We start from the raw sequence: 23,018 nt of genomic DNA, 5'->3' as shown, positions 1-23,018 counted from the left end.
CCACAAAAGAAAACTGCTGAAAAATATCAAGTGTAGTCGAAATGGTAAACGAGTCGTCCCATCAAATTAAACCAGTCACAAGCGCAAAGTGCTAAAACTAATACTGGTTTAGTCATAGATCAACAGTTCCATTTTGATCGTTGCCATCATACAAATCCTTAAGATTTGTGATATTCATAGTGCTATAATCAGTAGTACTTTAAATATTCTGCAGAACTTGAAAGATGAATGGGAATAGATGGTGCTCATCATGAAGCAACTCCAATATAGTAGGATTGTTGTCTTTTTGTTCGAATGGAAAGAAATAGACTGCAAGAAAGCTCCAACCCATGCAAATTGAATAAATACTTCACCAAATACTATTCGGTAATCTTAAAAGAACAAATTCTTTCTGCATTCATGAATGACTATACAGTATCTTATGCACAATTAGAGGCAACGCTCCCCTTGTACCCACTAATCTCAGCTGCCTCCATAGAGGTATTAAAGAGGTACATAAATTACACGAATGAGATCCCACTGAGCTACACGCCATTGGCAATTCATTACCCAGTCACCAAATCAGGATGAACTCAAGCAATTAATTGATGGTCGTAAATCAAAGAAATACAAGAGAGAAATGTTTCAGAGGGATTGGGTTTTACATGGATAACACGATTTTCGTATACAAGTGATTCCAAAGGAGTCAGTCATTTTGCACTAACTTCATCATTCTCCCAAAGCTAACTCCACAAGAGGTGGTGGGAGAAACATCATATTTTGCCAGAAGAAGCCTCTACATGCATGTCACAACTTAATAGGCTCATATTTCTCACCCATAGCGCCTCCCTTTTGCTTCTGGAATTGAATATAACGCAAGGTGCTTGTGAAGAATGCATCTGAAGCAGGACCGCCAGTTGCACTGTCACTCTGCATCTCAGTTTTAATTAAATCTATGAGGCCCTGAATTACAGAAGCTGTTATCTGAGGATTTCCCTTCTCGAAGTAATAAAGGTACCTAAAGCATATTCAAGAGAACAGACAGAAGTATAAGAAAACACCGTCATGCAAAATTAGAAACCAAATTTAATATTTATGATGCAGATTGTAAGAGATTGATAAACTAACTTGTTAAGTATCTCAACAAAGAGCGTTACAGGTCCACTGCTACCCCTGGTAACATTTGCCATCTGCTGAGCAGCATTGGCAATCCTTAATGAACGTTTTAAGCAGAGTAGAACCCTATAATACAAGATCAGTATGTCACGCCTTGTCGGCTCAAACTGGGGAACATATGAACATGGCAGCCTATGAATGGGCTATCATCCAATGATTATTAGTAAATACGATTAGGATAAAGCAAACATCATGTTTCTTAACTCAAATAGATTATGGCAAAAATTAATTTATTATTTTAACAAAGCATGCCATACAAAGTTCACCTTTCTCCATCTTTGATGCCATCCTGATCATCAACCCAGAAAAGATGTGAACACGCATAAACTGCTCTGCACTGATCTGGCTTCTTTAAAAGTTTAGCTGAATACTGCAAACAAAAGATAACGAGGTCATGATGCAGTAGAAAGATGATTTTTGGAATTCGGTACACAGAGAAGATGATAGAGTTACCCCCGTGGCTTTATGGGTCAATGTATCTCTATTCTCAACACCAAACACATTCATTCTCTGCAGAGTCCCAATTATTAGGTGTATTGCTGTCACCTGGGCTTTAGAATCCTAGAAAGTATAGAATAAAATCCCAAAATGTTAGAGCTTAAAACACAATTACTCACTGGAATCTCTGAAAAAATATGTAAAACAAATCGTATCAGTTCAAGAACAATATTTGATATGTACCGCAATTTCTTCCTCATAGAGCACAAAAGCTTGTGTAAAAAAATCGTAAGCCACCGGTTCAAGATCACAATCATTAGCACCCTGTATGTATACATACATACATATATATAAAAATTTCAAACAAATGTAACAACATAAAGTCAATTTTGGGCATATAGCCGTAAAACCAGTGAAGTACTCTTTAATACCCATGCCAATGAATTTCCGAGGATAAGCACCCTGAGACTCTAGAATGAAAGTACTCCAGTTTTTTTTAAAAAAAATCAAGCATTGCCTGACAACAAGAACTTTGGTGGTTCTGATAGACATGATATATATCCTCAAACAAATTATTCTATCCTTCCATGTTTAATTCTCCCCGAAAATTTTCCTAGATGTTTATGAAGAATGCTGCTTTTTCCAAAATGAATTAAAAACAGATTTCTCTGCTTTAGTACAGAATGTGATTGACAAGGTTTCATGATCATCTGTTTCAAGGGTATAATATAACAGCTAAACTAAGCAGCTGATCTTTCCAAAACTTACTTGAAATTATGCACAACCCAAACAGTCTTATACAAGCATGTGGACAGATGATTTTCTTCATTTTCAGAAGGTACTTGTACTAGCATACCTAACTAATATCCTATATTCACTTTACCAGTGTTTCAACAAGGTTAAAATGTTTACCTCTGCACATTGTAAGTACAGCCTCAACGCAAGTTCAGGTGCTGGAACAACTGAAAGAGACTCGATAATCTGGAACAAATTAAAGAAATATCCTTCTGCTCAGCATCAGTGGTTGCAAAATTGAATAGACGGGCTCTAGAATATCATAAAGATAGAGTAAAGCATTGTCAATGTGTGGTTTTCACTTAAAGGTACACACTAAATAGAAATGTCAAACTTGGATGCCACACCAAAGCAATTAATTTGATGGCCTAAGCACATGGAGAAGATAGACAATCAGAAAACCAACTTTGCATTACAACTGCAATCATGGCAAAGCAAAACATTTTCTCTCTCAGGATCCTATGAAGTCATCTTGATCGTACTGTATCAGCCAAAGCAGCAAAAACCTTCAGGAATAATAACTAAATGGTGAATCTTATAACATTCTCATACAAGATATGCCCATAGCTCTTTTCAATAAACCAAAATAACTCGGATATACCCTCAGGTCAGAAATTTTAAAGTTTGAACCTTTAATACCTGATTCAGGAGCTGAAATATTTTCCTTGGGGTGGCTGGAACTTCTTCTCCAGCTACATCTCCATCTTGGCCTTGCAATCTCCTAACCAACTAAACTAGGAAAAGACATCAAATGTATGATATTTCTTCTCTTCCTTTCCACAAAACGGGGAGGGAATTTTACTGAACATATGCAATGCTAAAATTACCTGGAGTTCCCCTAATTACTTTCATGCAAAAAGATGACTATTAATAAATGACTCAAACAATACAATACCTGTGGCAACTAGACCATGAACATGCTAAAATGACTCAAGCCTCATGAGTAACCCAAGATAACATTGACCTAATCATCACTGCCCACAGAAATGATGGAGAAGAACCAAATTGAAAGGTTTGAAGCAGAAAATGATTAGTCAGGAAGCTCTTTGCCTAATAACTGAAAGCAAATTATAGATAACTAGACAAACAAGAAGGCCCTCATGCTTCAAATTTTAGCCAACCCACTTCAAAGTTGACTACTTGGATGCATCAACAGGGCACAATTGAAAATAGAAAATCAGGGTAATGCAAGTACATCATTCTACCAAGGGCATATACAGTGAAAAGCTAGTACGGTTCTGGATGTCTCGATTTTCAATAATACATTCCAGAGCTGTGACATCTTAAGGCTGATCAGCAGTTACAGAAAAGTGGTCCATATATTTAGCATGTCTTCAAATTTAATTTTGGTATCAGACAATACAAAGCATTTGTATTTGGCTTTTGCACAAACCAATTGCTACTTTGCTTGAGGCTCCACAACTGTTCAGGAAGTCTCCATTATATTTGAATAAACAAATCATATCTCAGTATTACTGCTGCTTCGCCCCTATTAACATATGGGTTATAATAATCTGAAATAAGAAAGGATAATGCATTTCCAAGCCAAGAAGACCATACCTTGAGTGCCGAAAAGACAAGAGGAGGAACTGTGAAAGGTAGGCGTTTTGGACCTCCAGCCATTATATGTTTCCACACAGTACATATTATCTGATAAGGTTGAAAGGAAATACACAAATCCAGCACAAGCACATAAGAGAACAGGAGCAGTAATGTGACAAATTTAATGAATAGCTATGCAGCATGAAACAATTCCACCATGACAGTATAAAAGCTAATAAAGCATAAATTCAGAAGTATTTATAGTGCTTTTATATTTTCTTAAGCAACGCCAGTATAGAACTAGAACTACATGAAGCCCATGTGCATTCTACATATGTGGCATATTCAGTCAATGCTATACTGGGGGCCACTTAAGGTGGACAATACAGTTTATTGTCCTCCTTCAATACTCTTCCCTTTATCCTCTTACAGTCTGCTAGCTCTCCAGCCCCTTCAGCATGCATTCTCAGTTCATTTCGCCCCCTTCCCCTCCACCTCCTTGTCTCACATTCCTAGTCACTTCTTTGATGAATGTCCAGAAGAGAGACCCTAGCACCTGGCCCTTCCCTCTAGTAGCCATATGACGGTGCAAGGAAGCAAAACTCATCATATCCTAAGATCTATGCCAAAACTTCTCTATACTGACCATGTCTCCTACATCAGTTGAACAAATACGTCAAATCATAATTTCCGAACAACGATCAGGGATGAAGTCATTTGTAAAACATGTCCGTCATACTCACCAACCAACTAAATGTATAGTTAGCATACCTGATCATGCAACAAGATGAACCTCCCACTTAAGTCATTCGAAGTACCATCATGATTCTATAGCTCAAAACCCAATCTACCGTAGATAGGACCCACAATGAAAATATATAATTCTATAGCTCAAAGCCCTACCTACGGTTTCTTGTGTATGGTAAGTAAAGGTGAAAAAGAATTAGATAAAAAAATAAATGAATCAAAAATTTCCTTAAGTAAGTTCTTCCATACATAGCATTCCCTGTCATAACACACTATGTCAACCTCAAGAGAGGAACTGGTATATATTAGTAGTCAAATTTTGTAAGCACAAGCCTCTAGCATGTGCTTGTCTGAAGTGTTAACTTTTTTCTTTTTTTTTTTTTTTTTGTTGGGTGGGGGGGGGGGGGTAGAGGAACATTGAAATGTTAACTTAAGTAGCATGAAAATGAAAGGGAAAAGACACAAGAATCCAGCATATAGTAAGAGATGCATTACCTTTAGCATCTCCTCTGGGTCATCATTATACAAAATGTGCATAAGGCAAGCAACAGAATTTTGCTCCTCATTGAAATCCTCTTCATCAAGCTATCAGTTAAAACATATGACAGAAAGAAAGATACATCTATAAGCACATACTGAAAGAAACATAAAAACAACAAACAAGCTATGAAAAGAGAAAATAAAGATTTCTCTGAACCAATGGGATCCTTCACAAACAGTGCAATAGCAGAAATGTTTCTACATACATCATCTGTAGAAATCCCTTCCAGATCCTTTATGAGGCCTTTTATCAGTTCAAACAGTACCTCAACCTGCAAACCAAATTTATAACACATTAATAGCTGATAAAGACCAAAGAACCCCCACAAGAGTGAAGTGGATTATACCTTGTCAGAAGTTGAAACAAAAGTTTTGTTTTTCATAATGCTCCGGATGATAACCATTGCCATGATTTTGTTAGTTCCAGCATCAAGGTGATCCATTACGCGGGGATAATTAGAAAGTGTAAGAGCTGTGACAATATCATCGTATTTATCTAGTGGGGCACTCAGAAGAGCAACAACTTGTTTTGTGGCTTTACTATCTTCCAGCTTTGCTTTCCCAGATAATATTTTGACACATGCTCCCTGTCAAAGATCATGAACTTTGAGTTCATGTAAGCACAACTAATGCGAACATGTACGAATAAATAGTAATCTTTGTTGGTGAGACATACTAAAAAGACCTAAAATAATTTCTTAATGAACATAAGCATGCTGGAAATCCAAGAATTTGATCAAACCCAATGGCGCAGAGGCATTTACAGGTGTTGCTGTTATTAAACTGCTGAGAACATACCAGCACTTGATCCACATAATCCAGCCGATCAGGATGAACGCGGAGAGTGAAAGACAGAAGAGACACATATAAAGTAATTGCTCCGACAATAGGCATATCAACTTGTGCTTCAATAACCTGCGCAATAAAACATTTAAGTATTCTGAAATGTGATGAGATTGAATCCTGAAATCATAATACATAAAACATCCAAAGTTCTTGCCTCCCAATTAAATGAAAAATTAGGAAACAACCAAGCAGAAAGATTTTGAAATTTAAAAGCCTCAATTGCATGGTGATATAACTACATCATGTGACATGAACACACAGACATTGAAAAGAAGAATCGTGCAAATTCTATATTGGCCATGGTAGGTTAGAATTACATTAGCTAAACATATAATGAATACATATCCTCCTATTAGGGACAACATAGGGTCAGGTCAAACAGGTATCTTTCCCTAGCCCATAATTTGTTTTGAGCTTTAAACCCCTGGATATTTGGGCATCTATTATATTGTATCATTTAAAAGACCCCTCAAGTAGTTACCTTACTCTCTATTATGTTAGGTATTCATTTTTATTTTCTAATGAAATTTTCTTCTTTTTCATTTATTAATACAGTCCTAAGTTTTTAAAATATGCTGTCACTTTTTCCTCAGCATATAGTACTATAATCAAATAGACTAGTAAATTCGCACATTTTTTGTATAAAGATTAAACAAGATGTATCTAAAATTAGACAACTTTTGGAAATGAAGCACAACATCAAGTGAATTTCAATTACTACTTTTGAAGTTGTGAAAATTATGCCATCATTATCATGAGTTTGAAGATTATAATATGTTTTATCATTTATGCGGTGGTGAATGTAATACATTATCGTGCAGAAAATCAGTTCAGAGTGCTCTGCATCTAGTGAATACAGGGAAGAATGGGCATAATGAAGAGAATTACGGGATATCATATTCAACCATATAGTCATAAGATAATTTTTGCTATCATTTAACGGTATAACATTATTGAAGTTTTCCCTAACATTTACTAGAATATTGCCTCTTCCCACTACATATTACCAAGTTACCAACACCTGATGAGGTATCGCTGAAAACCTAATGCAATGCATAAGTGAAAATGACAACCAACAGTTGATATTTTATGTAGTTCAGAATACCAGTTAAGTTTTACATTCTACCATCTGAAATGCTCCGCACCCCAGCTATTTGTTTCCTAGAAAAGGGATTGTGGAATCAAGGTATTAATCCATCTATGCAAAGTGCATATCTAAAAGCTGGTACATTTAGTAAAATAGGCAGAAAAGGTAAAACCAGGCACCTGATACTCCCATAAAATGTTGTTCTTTCGAAGTCATTTTATCTGCTATTCTGTAACTTAAGTAATAAGCCATATCGATTATAAATATTCTCCAAAAGTTACAGGTGAATACACAACAAAACACATGTTGTATCAGTATAAAATCCACAACCATTGACAGGCAGACAATGTTTTACCAAAATTCAGTTTGCCAAAACTATATTAGTTCATGAATATGTTACCTTTCCAATTGCATTGCTCAGCTTGGAAAATGCTTCAACTTGTAAAAATTCTGGTAACAACTATATGGGGGAAAATAGTCAAAACAATGTCAAGCAGTCAATGTATGAAATGCTTAGGATTTGTCGGGGAGTATGTAAATGACTCACTTCTGGACTTGAAGCAGCATAGTTAGACAACCTCTCCATGAGTTGCGACAACACTGTTTTCAGGTCAACTGTAGGCTGAAAATCAAAGTACAGCAACACCAAGAAATTATTCACTAATCACAAGATACAACTTTTTTACTTCACCAAACAAATTAATTATCTATTTTACCGTATTCTTCAAATTGATAGTGCAAAGAAATCTGCATTAAGAAACTATTACGCCATGCATGTAATACTATTACTTGTCAATAAGATTATGATTTTGGAAAATTTTTGCACTAAAACAAAGCCATTTCATTCAGTCATTATATCCTATACCATGTCCAGAGAACTCACAGTTACAAATCTCATTACAAAATTTGGATGGAAAGAGATCCCAAATAAACTAATAAAGTACCTTAAGAAAATGTGTATTTCACAGACAGATTGTTATTGCACAGTAACTGGGAAGTCATGTTGAAGAAAATCCATGCATCACAATAGAAAGACCATTTTTTACCAATACCCATCATGACATTCAGAAATAAAGGAAGCAAGGAATATAGTTTACTAGGAAGCGACGTTTATTGCAAAATTCGACACTCACTTGAAGTTGAGGGCAAGCACCCAATAATGTCTCAAGGGTCTGCAAGTGGTACTCATCTGGAAAGACCTGAATTATGCAGTCCATCAAATAATATTGCGCAAGTTCATCCTTACAATTGACAATCTGTCAAATATTTTGAATCCACGTCTTAGAAGAAAGCATATCACATGTCTTAAGATCTTCAAAATGTAGGGCGGATCAAATCTATGACTAACCTGCTCCAAGACTCTAGGAAGAACAGCATCTCTGTATATTTCAAGGTCAACACCCTCAATCTGACTGAGGACATGTAAATTTTTTCCCACCTGAAACAATAGAGAGATGGATGACTAACCCCCTCACAGAAGCTAAAAGGACTAAGATACGATTAGGATAAGCTAAATGATTGGCGGCATTGGCATTACAAGATCACGCAGTTCGCTCCGTTCTTTTTCGAGTTTCTCTTTCTCCCTGACAGGTCCCTGCAGACCAGAAATCCGGAAAGAAGGCCTCAACTCAGGATCACCAAAGCAAATATGTGCATCATAAGCATTATCACTCCTGCATGCCCAAAATATGCCCTCATGATTTATTTCAACTTTGTGGCATGCAAGTTTCCGATACCATTTATGTCAAATGTAAGAGCAGAATAAGAATTCTGTGAGGTTTACACAGACCTGGTGCTGCATCCGGACCCATAGTTTATTCATCTCTGTGAAATTCTGCAGCACAAATTCTACAGCATCCATGACAGTGTCGCCTTCACTATAAGCAGAGCCATTGTTTCACATATTAAAGAAAGACATAAATCAGAATAAGTTGCCAGCAAAACCAAAATTAATTAAGAAAGAAGTTTAACCAGCTAAGTTATCACATTAAAAACTAATAGCTGAGTACAAAATTATTTCAACTCGTATAGCAGATTCTGTGGAATATTTAATCCAGCATAGTTTATGGACAAACTTGCATGTAAACCTGCAAGCTTGTATTAGAGTTTAGATGACAGTTATAAGAGTATTTGGGAATTTTTAGCACTTTACACTGAGAAGTAGTAGTTTGAAGTTAGCAACATGACACTGTTACGTAACTGTATATGTGCTTAGGGGAATTGCTATTTTAGAAAATGGAACATTACTAGGAGATATATGAAAATGGACTTGAGGTAAAACTTCAATCGGGAAATGGTTAAGCGATGATATGGAGATTTGTTATGTGATAGAAATATTTGTTATGTGTCCAAGATAAAGGGGTAAGTGGGCGCCTCTCTATGTGACTGATGAACACAGCCAGACTCTTACAAATAACGTTACTTTAAATGATTAATAGCATAATAGAATAAAAGGGAGGAGGATATTGGCCTACCCTTCATACTCTGAACCAATATCTGGTAACTTATCTCGACTAACTTGAGCAAGATAACTCCTCAAAAACAGCCCACGTATGGGGTTCTGGACAGCTCGACACATTTCGACAAGATCTTTGAGAACATCCTTAGCAGGAGCCTCCTTTGACTTTATATAGACAGATCCAACTGTGCACAGAAGATACCTAGAATATTGACAAAGCAAAATTAATATGCACCAAGTGAGCCTCTAATATTTGGTATTTGGTAACGACACGAACTTAACACCAAAAGAAACGACCATGCAATATGGAAAAAGAACCATTACACAGTTAATTATACAATCAAATTCAGAAAATATGATTGTAGTAAAAACATGTTTATTGCCTTTCGGAGAAATCATGCGTAAATATAATTTCTTTCAGCGTTCTAAAATCCAACAAAGTTGCAGTATTCTCAAGACAATACTTAACAATAGGAGCACAGCAAAGTGAAATAGCAGGAATACCTGTTTCTTCAGATCCCAACTTTAGACCTTAATTTCATACCTCCAAAAATTAACACTAAAGTTCCCTTTTCATAACAAGGCCTACAAGACCACTCTACATGTTACATGGTGGAAAACCATTTAAAGCAAAAGATTAAAATGAACTCATTGCTGAAAAGCAATTTTTAATTAGAACTAGGTGGATGGTCAAAATCATATTTTGTGCCTTCTCAATGTATTACTCAAAGCAGACAACTCTTTGGTAGCATCGAACTGTTAAAAATTGTTTCCAGCTATTACTTATACCGTGTCTCTAATAAAAAGCCAGAAGGAATCGTTCCATCATATTGCCACGATTCCATGTAAAAGTCCTTAAGCTATGCAGTACAACACGAATGTGGTATGATTAACTATGGGAATAAAGGCTCAAAAAACAAAAAGTGAACTGAACTAATTTATGTACAGCTGAATTCCACAAATCTTACAATCTAGGCAAGACGTTTCCAGCATGCTGAACAAGTTCATATAGGTCAACAATTGAACAACCATGCCGATCTTCATCCTTGAAAAACATTTCCAACCTCCTTAGTTCATCAAACGCACGCATATCTAACATAAAAAGCCATAATCAACGGAAATTATCAACACGAACTCATCCTTCATAAATAACAGTTAATATGTATCAACCAATAACTCTAAAATGGATCCGAGAACTTTACAGAGCTCATAATATTTGTGAGGCGAGAGTTTCGAAGTTCGTAGCTCGGACAGCAATTGCGCGGAGTATTTGAGCGCTTCTCGGAGATTATTCGAGTCCTGAAGTTTCCAAATAAAACAGAAATGCAGGTTCAGCTGGCTTCATTTTCAGAAATTAGGTCTGTGATCTCTTTTCGATTTGATTGGTAATAGAAATTGTTGAAGTAAAGAGAAGCGGATCGGAATATACCACAGCGCGATGCAAGTAGAAGGCGTTATGTTGAATCCCGGCGATGCCTTCTGCTAGCCATTTCTCCTCATCTTCGATTCCGTTTGATATCATCATTTTCCCTTCTTTCTCTCTGTCTCTCTCTCCTCCCAACTCCACAGCTTTTACATCACTTTTTGTCAGGGTTATATTTATTCCTTTGTTGTATAAGTTATTCAGTATTAGCAACACTCATTGGAATTGATAGATATCAATTTTGACTAAAAACTACACTGTCCTCTTTAAATAAATTACATTTTATACTCAAATTTCTTATTTAGATTTCTGTTATCCCAAATGTAAAGGATTTAATGCCTATATTAAAAAGAAACAATTTAACCCCCATATTAATTAAAATTATGAGTGATAAAAAAAATTTAAAATCGCCCGAACCAAATTGAATCAAACCTTTTTTTATGATTTATTTTCCAAATCGTAATTTTAAATTTAGAGTAAAAAATCGAAATGCTATTAATTTGGTTTTAAGTTATAACATAAAAAATCACCAAAAATCAAACCAGGTCGCCAAATATATAATTACTTTTTAAACTATATATATAATAATTCAATAAATTAATTAATGTTTTAGAACAATTTCATGTTCCCAAAGTTCATATATTATCATAAATGTGGCTTTACGACTCAATTTCTTTTAAGCATGGAATTTGTTCAAAAATGTGGCCAATTTCTTTTAAGCATGGAATTTGTTCAAAAATGTGGCTTTGGGACTATATAACCACGTCGCTAGAACATGGCAAGTCAAATGTAGACAGAAAACCACATTTGTGACTTGTTCTAGCGACGTGGTTATATAATTACTTGTTCGAAAACATCATAAGGTATTATCTTCATTTGACTTCATACGAGATTTATGGATTTATGTTTGAAAGATACTTTATTAGGGAGAGGATGTTTTAATACTTATAAACCACTCAAACTACAATTATCTTGTTGCGATCAATTCACTTAGTTGTTCAAATGTACTGTGTAACGACCAAAGACCTAAATATGAACAGATGAACCCCCGGTTCATGAATTAAGTGTATCTCTACTTCTATTTACAACTATTAATAGAACTCCCATGCAGTGACTTCAGAAGTACAGACGGCGCCAATGCATAGGGTTTAAAAATGAACGCATCATCACAATAATTCCGCTTTGAGAAGATTTTTTAAATCATACCCCTACAAATGCATCACCTGCAGAAAAAAGCTGCCATTCACAATGAAACCAATAAACAGGTATATATTACTCAGATAAGTAGTTTTAAGCTCTCATCGGTACAAAGAAAGCAACTCATAGGTACAAATAACCAGTACACGGCCAATGTGAAACACCTACATCTGCCTAAGGACATACCACTACAAAAATCCTCAGGCAGCAGCAACATCACTGCACTATATTTACATCAGTACAAACTCAAAAGGGTACAGTGAAAGGCAACGCATAGACATCAACATCTTGCAAGTATTGTGCATGGGGCCATATTGCTGAGCTGCTAGAACATGGCAAGCTATCATTTCCAGCTTTCTGTCTTTTCTCAGCCCGTTGACCTTCATTTTTCCCCAGGAAGAGCCAATCTTGCTCATCATCCGAATTAAGGGATGAATCCAGCCACTTTGGCGGAATCCAATTCTCTATTAGATTTTTATACTGTAACTCCATTCTCTGCATTGGAGTCATAACTGTATTGCTAGCAGATGGAATTCCTGTTTTCACCGCAGTAACAGGGTTTATCTGCCCAGAAGTTGAACATATCTGCTCCCTGTCAGTTCTTCGAGACAAACCTTGCGCGATATTGCTGGTCTCCTGCAATGTGCAGCAAACATTTCCTCTGTTGTATTTGAGACTAATATCATCTTTATTTTGGGAAGGGAAGGGTGTGCTTCCAGATGTAGAGCATATCCGATCTGTATCACCAGATTCATTTGGCTTCTTTACAGGCAGTCGTATACGGATAATTTTACCTGTTTCCAAAGACAATTATGAAACAAATTTCACGGAAAGAACACTTATAAGATAAGAGGCAGCCGGGGGAAAACAATCTTACTGTGACCGCGGGCAACATCTGCAGGAGAGGACTGCCTCTTCCTCTTGTTGCTATTTTCTGTACTGTCAGAGGAAGTGCTGGGAGCACACAAACAGACAGGCTGTCCATGCTCCTCAGTCAGACTGCTTCGTTCTAACTGCTCCGGTTCAGCTTGACTTCCCCTATACAGAAGTTCAACTTTTGCGTCTGGCCAAATCTTTTTGCCAATGTGACCCTGGACAATACCAGATTTGTCGAGGTTCTGGTGCGTCTTGTCTTTCTTCTCTTTCTTCTTCTCTTTCTTCTCCTTTTTATCTTTCTTCTCCCTTTTCTTATCCTTCTTCCTTTCTTCCTTGGATTTCTCCCTTTCCTTTTGGAGCTTTAGAGCACCAAAATAACAATTTTAGAATTGATGCCAGGGAAGGGCAAATGAGACATAGCCCAGACATGAACAGAGACCTCAGCATGATTTCACTTCATATTGTAATGAATACAATACCAAAAGTATCACTAAGATAATCATGCACCTCAAGCGACATTGCCACCAAATCTAAGACGAGCAATGGCCTCTATGCACATGTCACCAAAAAGCAATCTCCATGCGATCACAAGGATCTTATGAACTATGTTCATATTTCTTTAAACAAAAATGAAAATATTGAACATTACCAAATTCCTCTACAAATCAGGGAGAAAGAAATAATATTTCACATGAAATCTGAAGATTTGCATGTGCATATACAAAGTTGTGAAAATGTGATAACCATATTCCCTTAAATTTTTTGCGAAAAATAAAAATTCACTTAGAATGGCAGTTGCAAAGTATGAGAAATTAAGTTGATAGAATAAATTGACGTATCAAAAAAAAGAATGTAACATTTACTAGTCTTCAAACATGTGATAATGAATGCTTGACAAGGGCAAATGTTCAAGAGATGGGCAGTGAATATAGTGGTGGTGTGTTCAGAAACAGGACAGAAAAGTTGTAAGAATGAGAAAATCTAGGGTAAAATTCATTTTCGTTCACAACATTTGTGTTCAATATCAAAATAATCCTTGTCTTTTCAATTCACTTCAAATTAGTCCCTTTCACATGTGAATTTCCCATATCACCCTTGCAATTCCATCCCTTACATATAAAATTTAAAAAATATAACCATTTTTTATTTGAAGTATTCGGGCAATCATTCAAATAATAAATTAATCGATGACATATAAACCTAACTTCAAGAATATAAAAACTTATTGCAATTTTCAAATTTAAAAAAAAAAAGAAAATAAAACACTTGAAGAAAGTTGGAGAAAAAAGTTGAAAAAAATCAATAAAGTAAAACTCTTTTAACAAAAAAATCTTTTGAAATAATACACATTCTTGAACATTTAACTAACATCATTTTGTTATTTATGTTCTAATCCTCAACATTCTACCACATTCACCTCAAAACTGAACACAGCCAGCATCCCCATACTCTTGAACTTTTCAGGAACATCAACGACCACATCGACTTCCTTTTGGTAAACATAATGCCCATTAATCCAACCAAAACCCTTGAGCACCGAAAGCAACTGAAAGCAAAACCATCAAAGCTTACAAGGAAGATGCGAATTAATGCTTACACCCAAAAGGAAGCTGGGCTGACAATTCTTCCAAATGATCACATGAACATGTCATGTCACTAACACCATAGATATTTCTGTGGGCCAGTTCTTCACTACGTACCATGAACATTCAATTGAGACAATCATCTAGCATTCTCAAAAGTGCAATGCGCTCACATGATCAAGCCTTGTGTAGATCTAAGGACTAAAACCCAAGTTCACCGTTGAAAATAATATAACCACAAGGCTTCTTTCCACTAGTGGAAGTTTTACTGAGAAAATCTAGATTCTTTAGTGCTAAAAACACATATAGAACAACTACTTGGCCCAATTCACATATCCCAAGTACAGATCACTCACTAGCTTCCTACTCCAATTGACCAAGTCTCTCCCACAAACAGAAACTCCAAACTTAGTTATGCTTACAAGTTTGGTAAATCATCCATATCTTTATCTACAACCCACAAATGTAATTTCTTATGACCCGATGCTCCTCCAATATACCCATCAATCAAGAACCTCCTCAACAGGATTTCTTCCTCCCAATTTGTCATCCAATTCTTGGATCAATATAGTTGTTCCAGGATGACTACATGCTGCACTGAAGTATCTAGGTTTTCTTTTTCAAACTTCCATTTAAGTTCCCTCTTTGCTTTCAGTAATCAGCTTACAACTCCAACTGGATGTGCTTGAAAACTCCACACCAAAAGACATTAGTACAAAAAAAAATATTTAAATTGATTTAGGTTTACTTTTCAAATCATATAACAAAACATCAGAATTGATCGACGAAGCACATAGCATACAAATAACTGGCTATGGAACTCCCTTAAACCCCAGATACGATTCCATGACACCAAGAAATCCCAGAAACCATTATATAGAAATTAAACGAGTAAATCACATTAAGAAAACCCCTGATTCCAATAAGCGGTCCAGTATCGTTTTCTTTGAAATTTACATGTCGCATCTACATACAAAGAATTCCACCACAGGCCCATTAATTTACAGCGATCAGGACTCATGATCATGTATAAATCAATTGAGGTGCTCTGTTCAACAAACCTTAATCGATTCGATCAAGGCCTCTTCACTGGCTCGGCTCAGCGTATACCCAGGTGGTGGGTAGGGAAAGCACCGAGACATATCTTCAAGATCGAACCGAAGATTTTTCCCAAAAAAATTGTAATAAAAATCCAGTAATCACCGAACAATACTAAATTTTTCGGCTTAAGTTGACAAAAATCTTGCGATTTAATAGATCTAGATGAACAAGAGACGGAAAGCTTTAGCGCTAGGGTTAGGGTTTAGGCGACGCAGAAAGAAAAAATCGATGCCCTTAAACGCTAACAGCAATCTCACAATAATAAGGGCTGCGCGTTGTATATATAGGCGAAGTAGTGACCGACCTGGACGCGGTCTGCTTTTACAGTTTTGTCCTTTGCTTTATCTAGATTTCCTGTTGTGCCCTTACAGCGTGAGGAGCGGGATAAGATGCGCGGCAAAAGATAGAGGCGTAGAGCCCAATGAAAATCTTTTGAGCATTAATGCCCCCATTTACTTAGCTGAATCAGATTTGACCCGATACGCGACCCTTATTTGATTGGATATCCGATCCAATTTAAAGGAAATTTGCAATAATTTTTATTTTTATTATAAATATAAATTGTAAAATATATGTATATACATATAGAGATGTATGTGTGTATATTAACTTTGTTTGTAATTATATATATATATATATATATATTTCTTATAATACATTTCTCTCTATATACGTATACAGTGTGGTGGCAGAAATGATAGTAATGATTGTATACACAGACACACAGTGTGGTGGCAAAAATGATAGTAATGATTGTATAACAGTGATATTGGTAGTAGTGTTACGTATTATTATAAACATAAAGAGAAAAAAATAAATGTTAAAATAGCAAAAGCCAGAAGAAGTATCTATTTTGGTATTTTGGACTTTTGCTAGAAAAAAGCTAAATTCCAGCTTTTGAGAAGCTGAAACAAATATTCCAAACACTTATGTATAATTTAAATTTAGCCATAAGTTCAAATTTTACTTTCCTTTCTAATTTCTTCAAACACTTGTACTTAATTTACGTTGGATTTATTTTTCACTAATATAAATTTTGAAATATAATAGTGAGGAAAAACAAAGGAGATAATATTTTGAGCATAAGGAACAAAGCGAATTGCACAAAACTTGTGAATCCACAAGTTAGTCCAATTGCTTACATTACATGTTACTATTTAGGGATAATACACTCTTATTTTATAAGATTTGATATAATTACAAATAAATTTTTTGTTGTTTGAAAAATTATATATAACACGCCTAAGATTTACTTCCGTTTAATGAATAAGTCTCACCATTAGTCAAAAATTCACTGGATTTGTTGATATTAACAAAAAATCTGAATGAAAAATGATTTTTACCATCAATTGGCTTATTACTGATTTACTGCGCATCAAACAATTTTTTTTCGACTAAACTATCCTTATAATAGTAAAGATATACCTCCTCATATGTATTAACGCGTGAAGAAGTATGAGAATAATTTTATCATAGAAATATTTATATGACCTGCAATAAATCAGTACTAAGTCAATTCGGGGTAAATATAGATTTTTTTCGTCTGATTTTTTTTTATTAATATCAACAAATTTAGTGAATTTTAATCGATGGATTGACTTATTTGTTAGATCGAAGCAAACTTTAGAAGTGCTAGATTTAATTTTTCAAACCACATGAAATTGTAATTATCCTATAAAATAATTATAATTTGTTGCTCTCCCTTTTTTTTTCTTTTGTTGGTGAGAATATCAAAAATAATTTCCATATACAAGTATGTTTTTATTTTTGTTTAATTTTACATCAAGAGACTGTAATTTAACAAAACAAAGTGATCACCGACTATTAATATAAATTATAGAGTTAATTACACTTAAACTCCCTCCAAAAATGAGAAATAATGCATTCTATTTAAAAGTTTCAAATTACACTTACACCCTCCCCCAAAATTTATTATTTATACCTGACCTACTTTTAGTAGGTTTTGGTGACGAAAAATATTGTACATATAATAATTACATAAGTTTTTAGTTTTAATTTTACACATAATTTAACATTCCCATGTAATAATTTTGTATTTATAAAAGAGAGAATATGATGATGTTAACCTCTATTTTATATATATAATCAGTACAAAACCCGTGTATAACGTAATTTTATAATATGATGATTTATACGTGTTTTAAGAATAAATAAAAAAATTTATAGATAATTTAAATTTTAAAATAGAATTAGTATATAATAAATAATTCAAAGATAAAATGATTGAAGAAAAAAAAAGACACGACAAATGGGAGGGATTCATCATTTTTGAAATATCATGACAATATCATTTATTGATATTTATTTTATAATGCAGTTCTTCATTAAGTACAGAAAAAAATATGCAGGTGGAAAGAAAATTTATCATATCAGTATAACGTAATTTGTGCTAGAGAAATTCAGCAAAATATATTATAATTTTATATTATTATATATAATAAATAATAAATGAGTTTATGTTATTGATATTTCGAAGAGAATGAATTTTTATCTGTGTAGCGCTATTTGTGTTGGAGAAAATTTTTAGCGAAATATATTATAATTTCGTATTATTGGATATAATGAACAATAACTAAATTTATATTAATAATATTTTGAATCAAAGGAAATTTAATTTGTTGAATAAATACATATATTTTGGATAAACATGTTCTTTTATATACTTAGAAAAAATAGACAAACATATGAAATTCATCATAAATAGTGGAAAATAAAATAAAAACATAAATCTTCTAAAAACTTGTGGAATTCATTTCCAGCCTTTCGCCCTCATTATGTGTAGATAGAAGAGTCGAGTCTCCATCGTCTTCAATTTATTGATAATTTATTGCATCAAAATTTTTGAAACCTTTTGCTGCATGTGTAAAGACCAAAAAGAAAAAAAAAGCCTTATATTATTTAAAATAATATGATTAAAAATGAACACTTTAGACTTCCTTGCATAAATTATTTGTGTTTTTTAAATACTTAATAGAATCATTTATAATATAAGTGTACACATATTTCAACCATTTAATATTATGAAACTCTTCAATGTTTGACTTTTTTTATTGATGGTTTTATTTGATATCCTTTAAAGAAAGGAACAATGATCCACCTGTTACAGAAATATATAGAGAAAGCAGTACACTCTCCATCATTATTATTTCACAGGCGAAATAGTGAAAGATTTCAAAAGTATTGAATCGATCATAAATGTACACTATACGAGCACTGTTGTACTCATAACATCTGACGATATCGTAAAAATGTACAAAACAAAAGCTGATAAATATTGGTAAAAAGTAAGAAATGAACAGGAAGAGCACATGCTCGGTTGCAGCAATAATGTTGGTGAAACAGTTGAATTCAAGCCATTTCAATAAATCACAAAAAAAAAAAAAAAATCGAAACCATTCATAGAAAATCAGCCAACTTTTGTGAGATGACCATCAATGACGAACAGTCAAATGGCGATCGGGCCTTCGGTGAAGAATCTTGATCTCGCCGTACAGTTGTCGAAAATCGATGGGTGAGGGTCTGTTGGCCTCGATGGAGGATGGGCAGACGAATGGTGGTGGTTAGGCGGCGTAAGGCGTTCAAGCGGCGGCAAACCGGTGCTTGGATCGAGAAGGTGATGCAACATACGACACATTGAAAAGGTGGATGAAAATTGAATCCAAACTTACTGGAATGTTCGCCTTGATGAGGGGAGTTGACCGGTGTACATCTCGACCGGTTGGTCATCGGAACAACGACGGTGGCGGTGAAAACAGAGGGTGAGAGATGCGTTCTTTTGCAAATAGAAATACTGAAATGAAAAAATGCTATCTCATAGCAGCTATTTTTTGTTGGGCTATTAAAAACATAAAATTAACTAAAACAATTGAAAACAAGTCTAAAAACTACAAAATAAATTGACCCAAATATATAAATATTTTAACACATTTTAAAGATGGGCCAAAAACAAAAACAAACATAATGATAATGACTTGAACCCTTTTTAATATTAAAATCACCGTGCAAGTGGCCTAAATTATAATGATACAGTGTTGCTTAATTTCTGTTCAATTGACAAAGAATAATTTCATTGAACCACATGTCTGTAGGTGTAATTGGCATTGCCAATTATAAATTATAGTATTTACTTAAAAAAATATTAAAAATTGCTAAAATCGAAATTTTCAAGTATTCAACAATGTAGATTAATTCGGACAAAATGCATAAATTCGCTGTATTTTAAAAAGTCTGTAAAATAAACCTCTTGTTATGAGAATAGGCTAAAAGTCCCCCTATGTTTTGTAAAACTCAGCTCAATCGCCCCCTCTCCGTTAAATCCAACTCACGGTGTTAATTTTTTAAAAAATAACATGTTAAAGAACAAGAAAAGTGCACAGGGAAGCAAGAACTTCATATTCATTTTCTTCTCAAGAAAACTCATTCTTGCATATCACTGTTAGGAGATGTATATATACATCAAGCAAAGACAAGAAACGAATAAAACTACCTAACTAACTGGACAGGTAATTAACCGCTGCTAACGTATATAAGAAGTCGCATTTCTAGAAATGCGACTTGCTAAGCAAGCTGGTTACTCAAAGTTACAGGGGCAGGAAGTGTTCATCTTCAAATATTGACAGAGTCTTTTCCATAGAAGTTACACAGTAGCCGCTGCTGTGATTCAGCTCCCGTTGCTGGTGGGATCAGTTTTGACACTCCCCTCGCGAGTTAGACATGGGTCAGTTGTGATCATGCCTAACTTGGATCTTAAATGGAGAAAGACATTTCCAGTCAGGACCTTTGTAAACGAATCTGCAACTTGCTGCTTGGACATAATGTAGCAGGGCTGGATAATTCCTTCTTTATACTTGTTCCTAACCACGTGGCAATCAATTTCGAGGTGTTTCGTTCGCTCATGAAACACTGGGTTCGTAGTGATGTGCAACACAGATTTGTTGTCACAATAAAAGGGAATGGGGGTGTGAATGGGAATCCTCAAATCTGCCAATAGGTACATAACCCAGCTTATTTCACACGTTGTAGCAGCCATGCTCCTGTATTCAGCTTCGGCTGAGGATCTAGCCACCGTGGTTTGCTTCTTAGTTCTCCAGGATATAGGGCTCCCTGCTAAGAATATGCAATAGCCTGTTAGGGATCTTCTTGAATCTAAGCAAGAGGCCCAATCTGCATCACAAAAGGCCTTTAGTTCAAGTTCACAGTCTGCAGAAAAAAAACAAACCTGCTGAAGGATTTCCCTTCAAATACTTAATGAGGTGCATTGCAGCTTCCCAATGGCTTTGGCATGGGTACTGTAAATGCTGGCTTAGCTGCTGAGCTGCATAGCAGATATCAGGTCGCGTGAACCCAAGGTATAGAAGTCTGCCAATGAGCCGCCTATACCTGGATGGATCTTGTAGAGCTGCTCCTGTACTCATGGAAAGCTTGCAGCCTGCTGGCAATGGTGCAGTGGTGGCTTTGCTCTTTAAGTGCCCTGTATCTCTAATAATATCCAACGTATATTTGTTTTGTGAAATAAGAATTCCTTGTGCAGAAGCAACAGAAAATATGCGGCAACTCCCAGGTCTTTAATGGTGGAAAGTTCATTCAAATATCCCTTTACCTCCATAATAAGATCATTACTAGGCGCAGTAACAAATATATCATCAACGTATACAAGTAACGCAATCAAATGAGATTTGGTGTGCTTGATAAACAAACAATGATCATGAGCAGATTGAATAAAACCAAATTCAGTAATTTTATCAATAAATTGTTGGTTCCATTGTCTTGAGGCTTGTTTCAAGCCATATAAAGACTTATTGAGTTTACACACCTTACCAGCAAGGATTTCATAACCATTTGGTGGTTTCATGTAGATTTCCTCATCTAATGTCCCATGTAAGAAAGCATTATTGACATCTAGATGATGCAAAGGCCATTTTCTTGCAGCTGCAACTCTTAGGAAAGTTCTTACAGTAACTGCCTTTGCCACAGGGGCAAAGCAGTCACCATAGTCCTCACCTTCCTTTTGACTATAGCCTTTGGCCACAAGTCTGGCCTTGCATCTCTCTAGAGTTCCATCAGGTTTGAGTTTCAATTTGAAAATCCACTTACATCCCACACAATTTTTACCTGGAGGTAATGTGGAAACTTCCCAGGTATTGTTTCTTTCTAAGGCATCTATTTCCTGCTGCATTACTTCTTCCCATTCTGGTTTGCCTTGAGCCTCTTTGTAGTCCCTTGGCTCCTGCATAGAACACAAATTTTCTACCAAGTAGGTTTGTTTATGTGTTAGTGTCAAGTCAGAAACAGAGGTTGCATCCTCAGAACTATTGCATATGAAGTCCTTCATCCAAGTTGGTTTGGTGGAGATCCTAGTGGATCTTCTAGGGGCAATAGGGCTATCTATGTTACTAATTTCAGTATCCTGCTCCTCTTGTATAGTATCAGTATCCTCATGCTCTCCTTCAGGAATGATGTTAGGGAGAGGGCAAGTGCTGTCAGTATTAGATAATTGAGAAAAAGGGAAGACAACTTCATGAAATGTCACATCCTTTGTGATATACATTTTTTCATTTTCTAAGTCCATTATTTTGTAACCTTTCATGCTATGTACATAGCCCAAAAAGACACATTTTATAGCTCTCGGTTCAAATTTCCTTTTAAAAGGAAGCACATTAGTGGCAAAACATAAGCATCCAAATATTTTCATATGCACATAACTAAGAGCCTTCTTATACAATAGTTCATAAGGAGTTTTTCAGTTTAAGGCATGTGATGGGAGCCTATTTATAATGTAGGTGGCTGTCAACAAAGCTTCAGTCCAGAACTTTTGAAGCATACTAGCTTGGAACATTAATGATCTAGCCACTTCAAGAAGATGTCTATGTTTCCTTTCAACTTTCCCGTTTTGTTGAGGGGTGTATGCACAGGATTTTTGGTGTATAATGCCTTTGTTCTTAAAGAAGATTTGACAGTTCTCATTGGTGAACTCAGTGCCATTATCAGTTTTAATTTGCTTAATCTTACAATCAAATTGAGTGTGTATGAGATTGTAGAATTGTTCCAGTTTTTCTTGGGCTTGTGATTTATGAATCATCATGTATGTCCAAGTAGCCCTACTATAATCATCAACAAGAGTTAACATGTAATGACAATGGGAAATTGAATATTCTTTATACGGCCCCCATACATCAACATGTACAAGATCAAAAGCATTCTCAGTTTTAG

At 35.2% G+C, this 23,018-nt stretch overlaps 2 protein-coding genes across 3 annotated transcripts; both read right to left on the bottom strand.

The window, feature by feature from the left end:
- Positions 1-367: 367 nt before the first annotated feature.
- LOC105165992 (vacuolar protein sorting-associated protein 35B) lies at positions 368-11,209 on the bottom strand. 2 transcript variants are annotated; one of them, XM_011085161.3, is made up of 22 exons: positions 11,038-11,209; positions 10,811-10,907; positions 10,577-10,700; positions 9,625-9,810; positions 8,940-9,027; positions 8,688-8,744; positions 8,499-8,588; positions 8,284-8,349; positions 7,698-7,772; positions 7,551-7,610; positions 6,016-6,132; positions 5,565-5,804; positions 5,424-5,489; positions 5,173-5,262; positions 3,949-4,038; positions 3,028-3,117; positions 2,506-2,574; positions 1,837-1,917; positions 1,609-1,716; positions 1,422-1,525; positions 1,108-1,221; positions 368-997 (listed from the first exon to the last, which is right to left on the bottom strand). In XM_011085161.3, the coding sequence occupies exons 1-22, from the start codon at positions 11,131-11,133 to the stop codon at positions 787-789; spliced, it is 2,319 nt and encodes a 772-aa protein (XP_011083463.1). In that variant the 5' UTR covers positions 11,134-11,209; the 3' UTR covers positions 368-786. The 2 variants fall into 2 exon arrangements, with proteins under 2 accessions (XP_011083463.1, XP_011083462.1); XM_011085160.3 differs by having other exon boundaries at positions 8,284-8,406; positions 11,038-11,206.
- A 1,071-nt stretch (positions 11,210-12,280) lies between these two features.
- On the bottom strand, positions 12,281-16,061 carry LOC110012291 (uncharacterized). Its single transcript, XM_088882805.1, has 3 exons — positions 15,749-16,061; positions 13,106-13,463; positions 12,281-13,022 (listed from the first exon to the last, which is right to left on the bottom strand). The coding sequence occupies exons 1-3, from the start codon at positions 15,827-15,829 to the stop codon at positions 12,475-12,477; spliced, it is 987 nt and encodes a 328-aa protein (XP_088738931.1). The 5' UTR covers positions 15,830-16,061; the 3' UTR covers positions 12,281-12,474.
- Positions 16,062-23,018: the final 6,957 nt, after the last annotated feature.

The sequence above is a fragment of the Sesamum indicum genome, linkage group LG7 (assembly GCF_026168435.1).
Source record: "Sesamum indicum cultivar Baizhima isolate 11 linkage group LG7, ASM2616843v1, whole genome shotgun sequence".
In the NCBI taxonomy this organism is placed as follows: Eukaryota; Viridiplantae; Streptophyta; class Magnoliopsida; order Lamiales; family Pedaliaceae; genus Sesamum; species Sesamum indicum.
The sequence above is the reverse complement of the archived record's forward strand: the minus strand, read 5'-3'. Positions and strand labels throughout refer to the sequence as shown.

Excerpts from the sequence above, each read along its gene's own strand:
- LOC105165992 (XM_011085160.3), bottom strand. The coding sequence starts at position 11,133 with ATGATGATATCAAACGGAATCGAAGATGAGGAGAAATGGCTAGCAGAA. Across the intron at positions 10,908-11,037 it reads TCTACTTGCATCGCGCTGTG|GACTCGAATAATCTCCGAGA; the intron begins GTATATTCCGAT and ends TGGAAACTTCAG. Across the intron at positions 5,263-5,423 it reads AAGGGATTTCTACAGATGAT|CTTGATGAAGAGGATTTCAA; the intron begins GTATGTAGAAAC and ends TTTAACTGATAG.
- LOC110012291 (XM_088882805.1), bottom strand. The coding sequence starts at position 15,829 with ATGTCTCGGTGCTTTCCCTACCCACCACCTGGGTATACGCTGAGCCGA. Across the intron at positions 13,464-15,748 it reads CCTTGATCGAATCGATTAAG|CTCCAAAAGGAAAGGGAGAA; the intron begins GTTTGTTGAACA and ends GGTGCTCTAAAG. Across the intron at positions 13,023-13,105 it reads AGATGTTGCCCGCGGTCACA|GTAAAATTATCCGTATACGA; the intron begins GTAAGATTGTTT and ends CTTTGGAAACAG.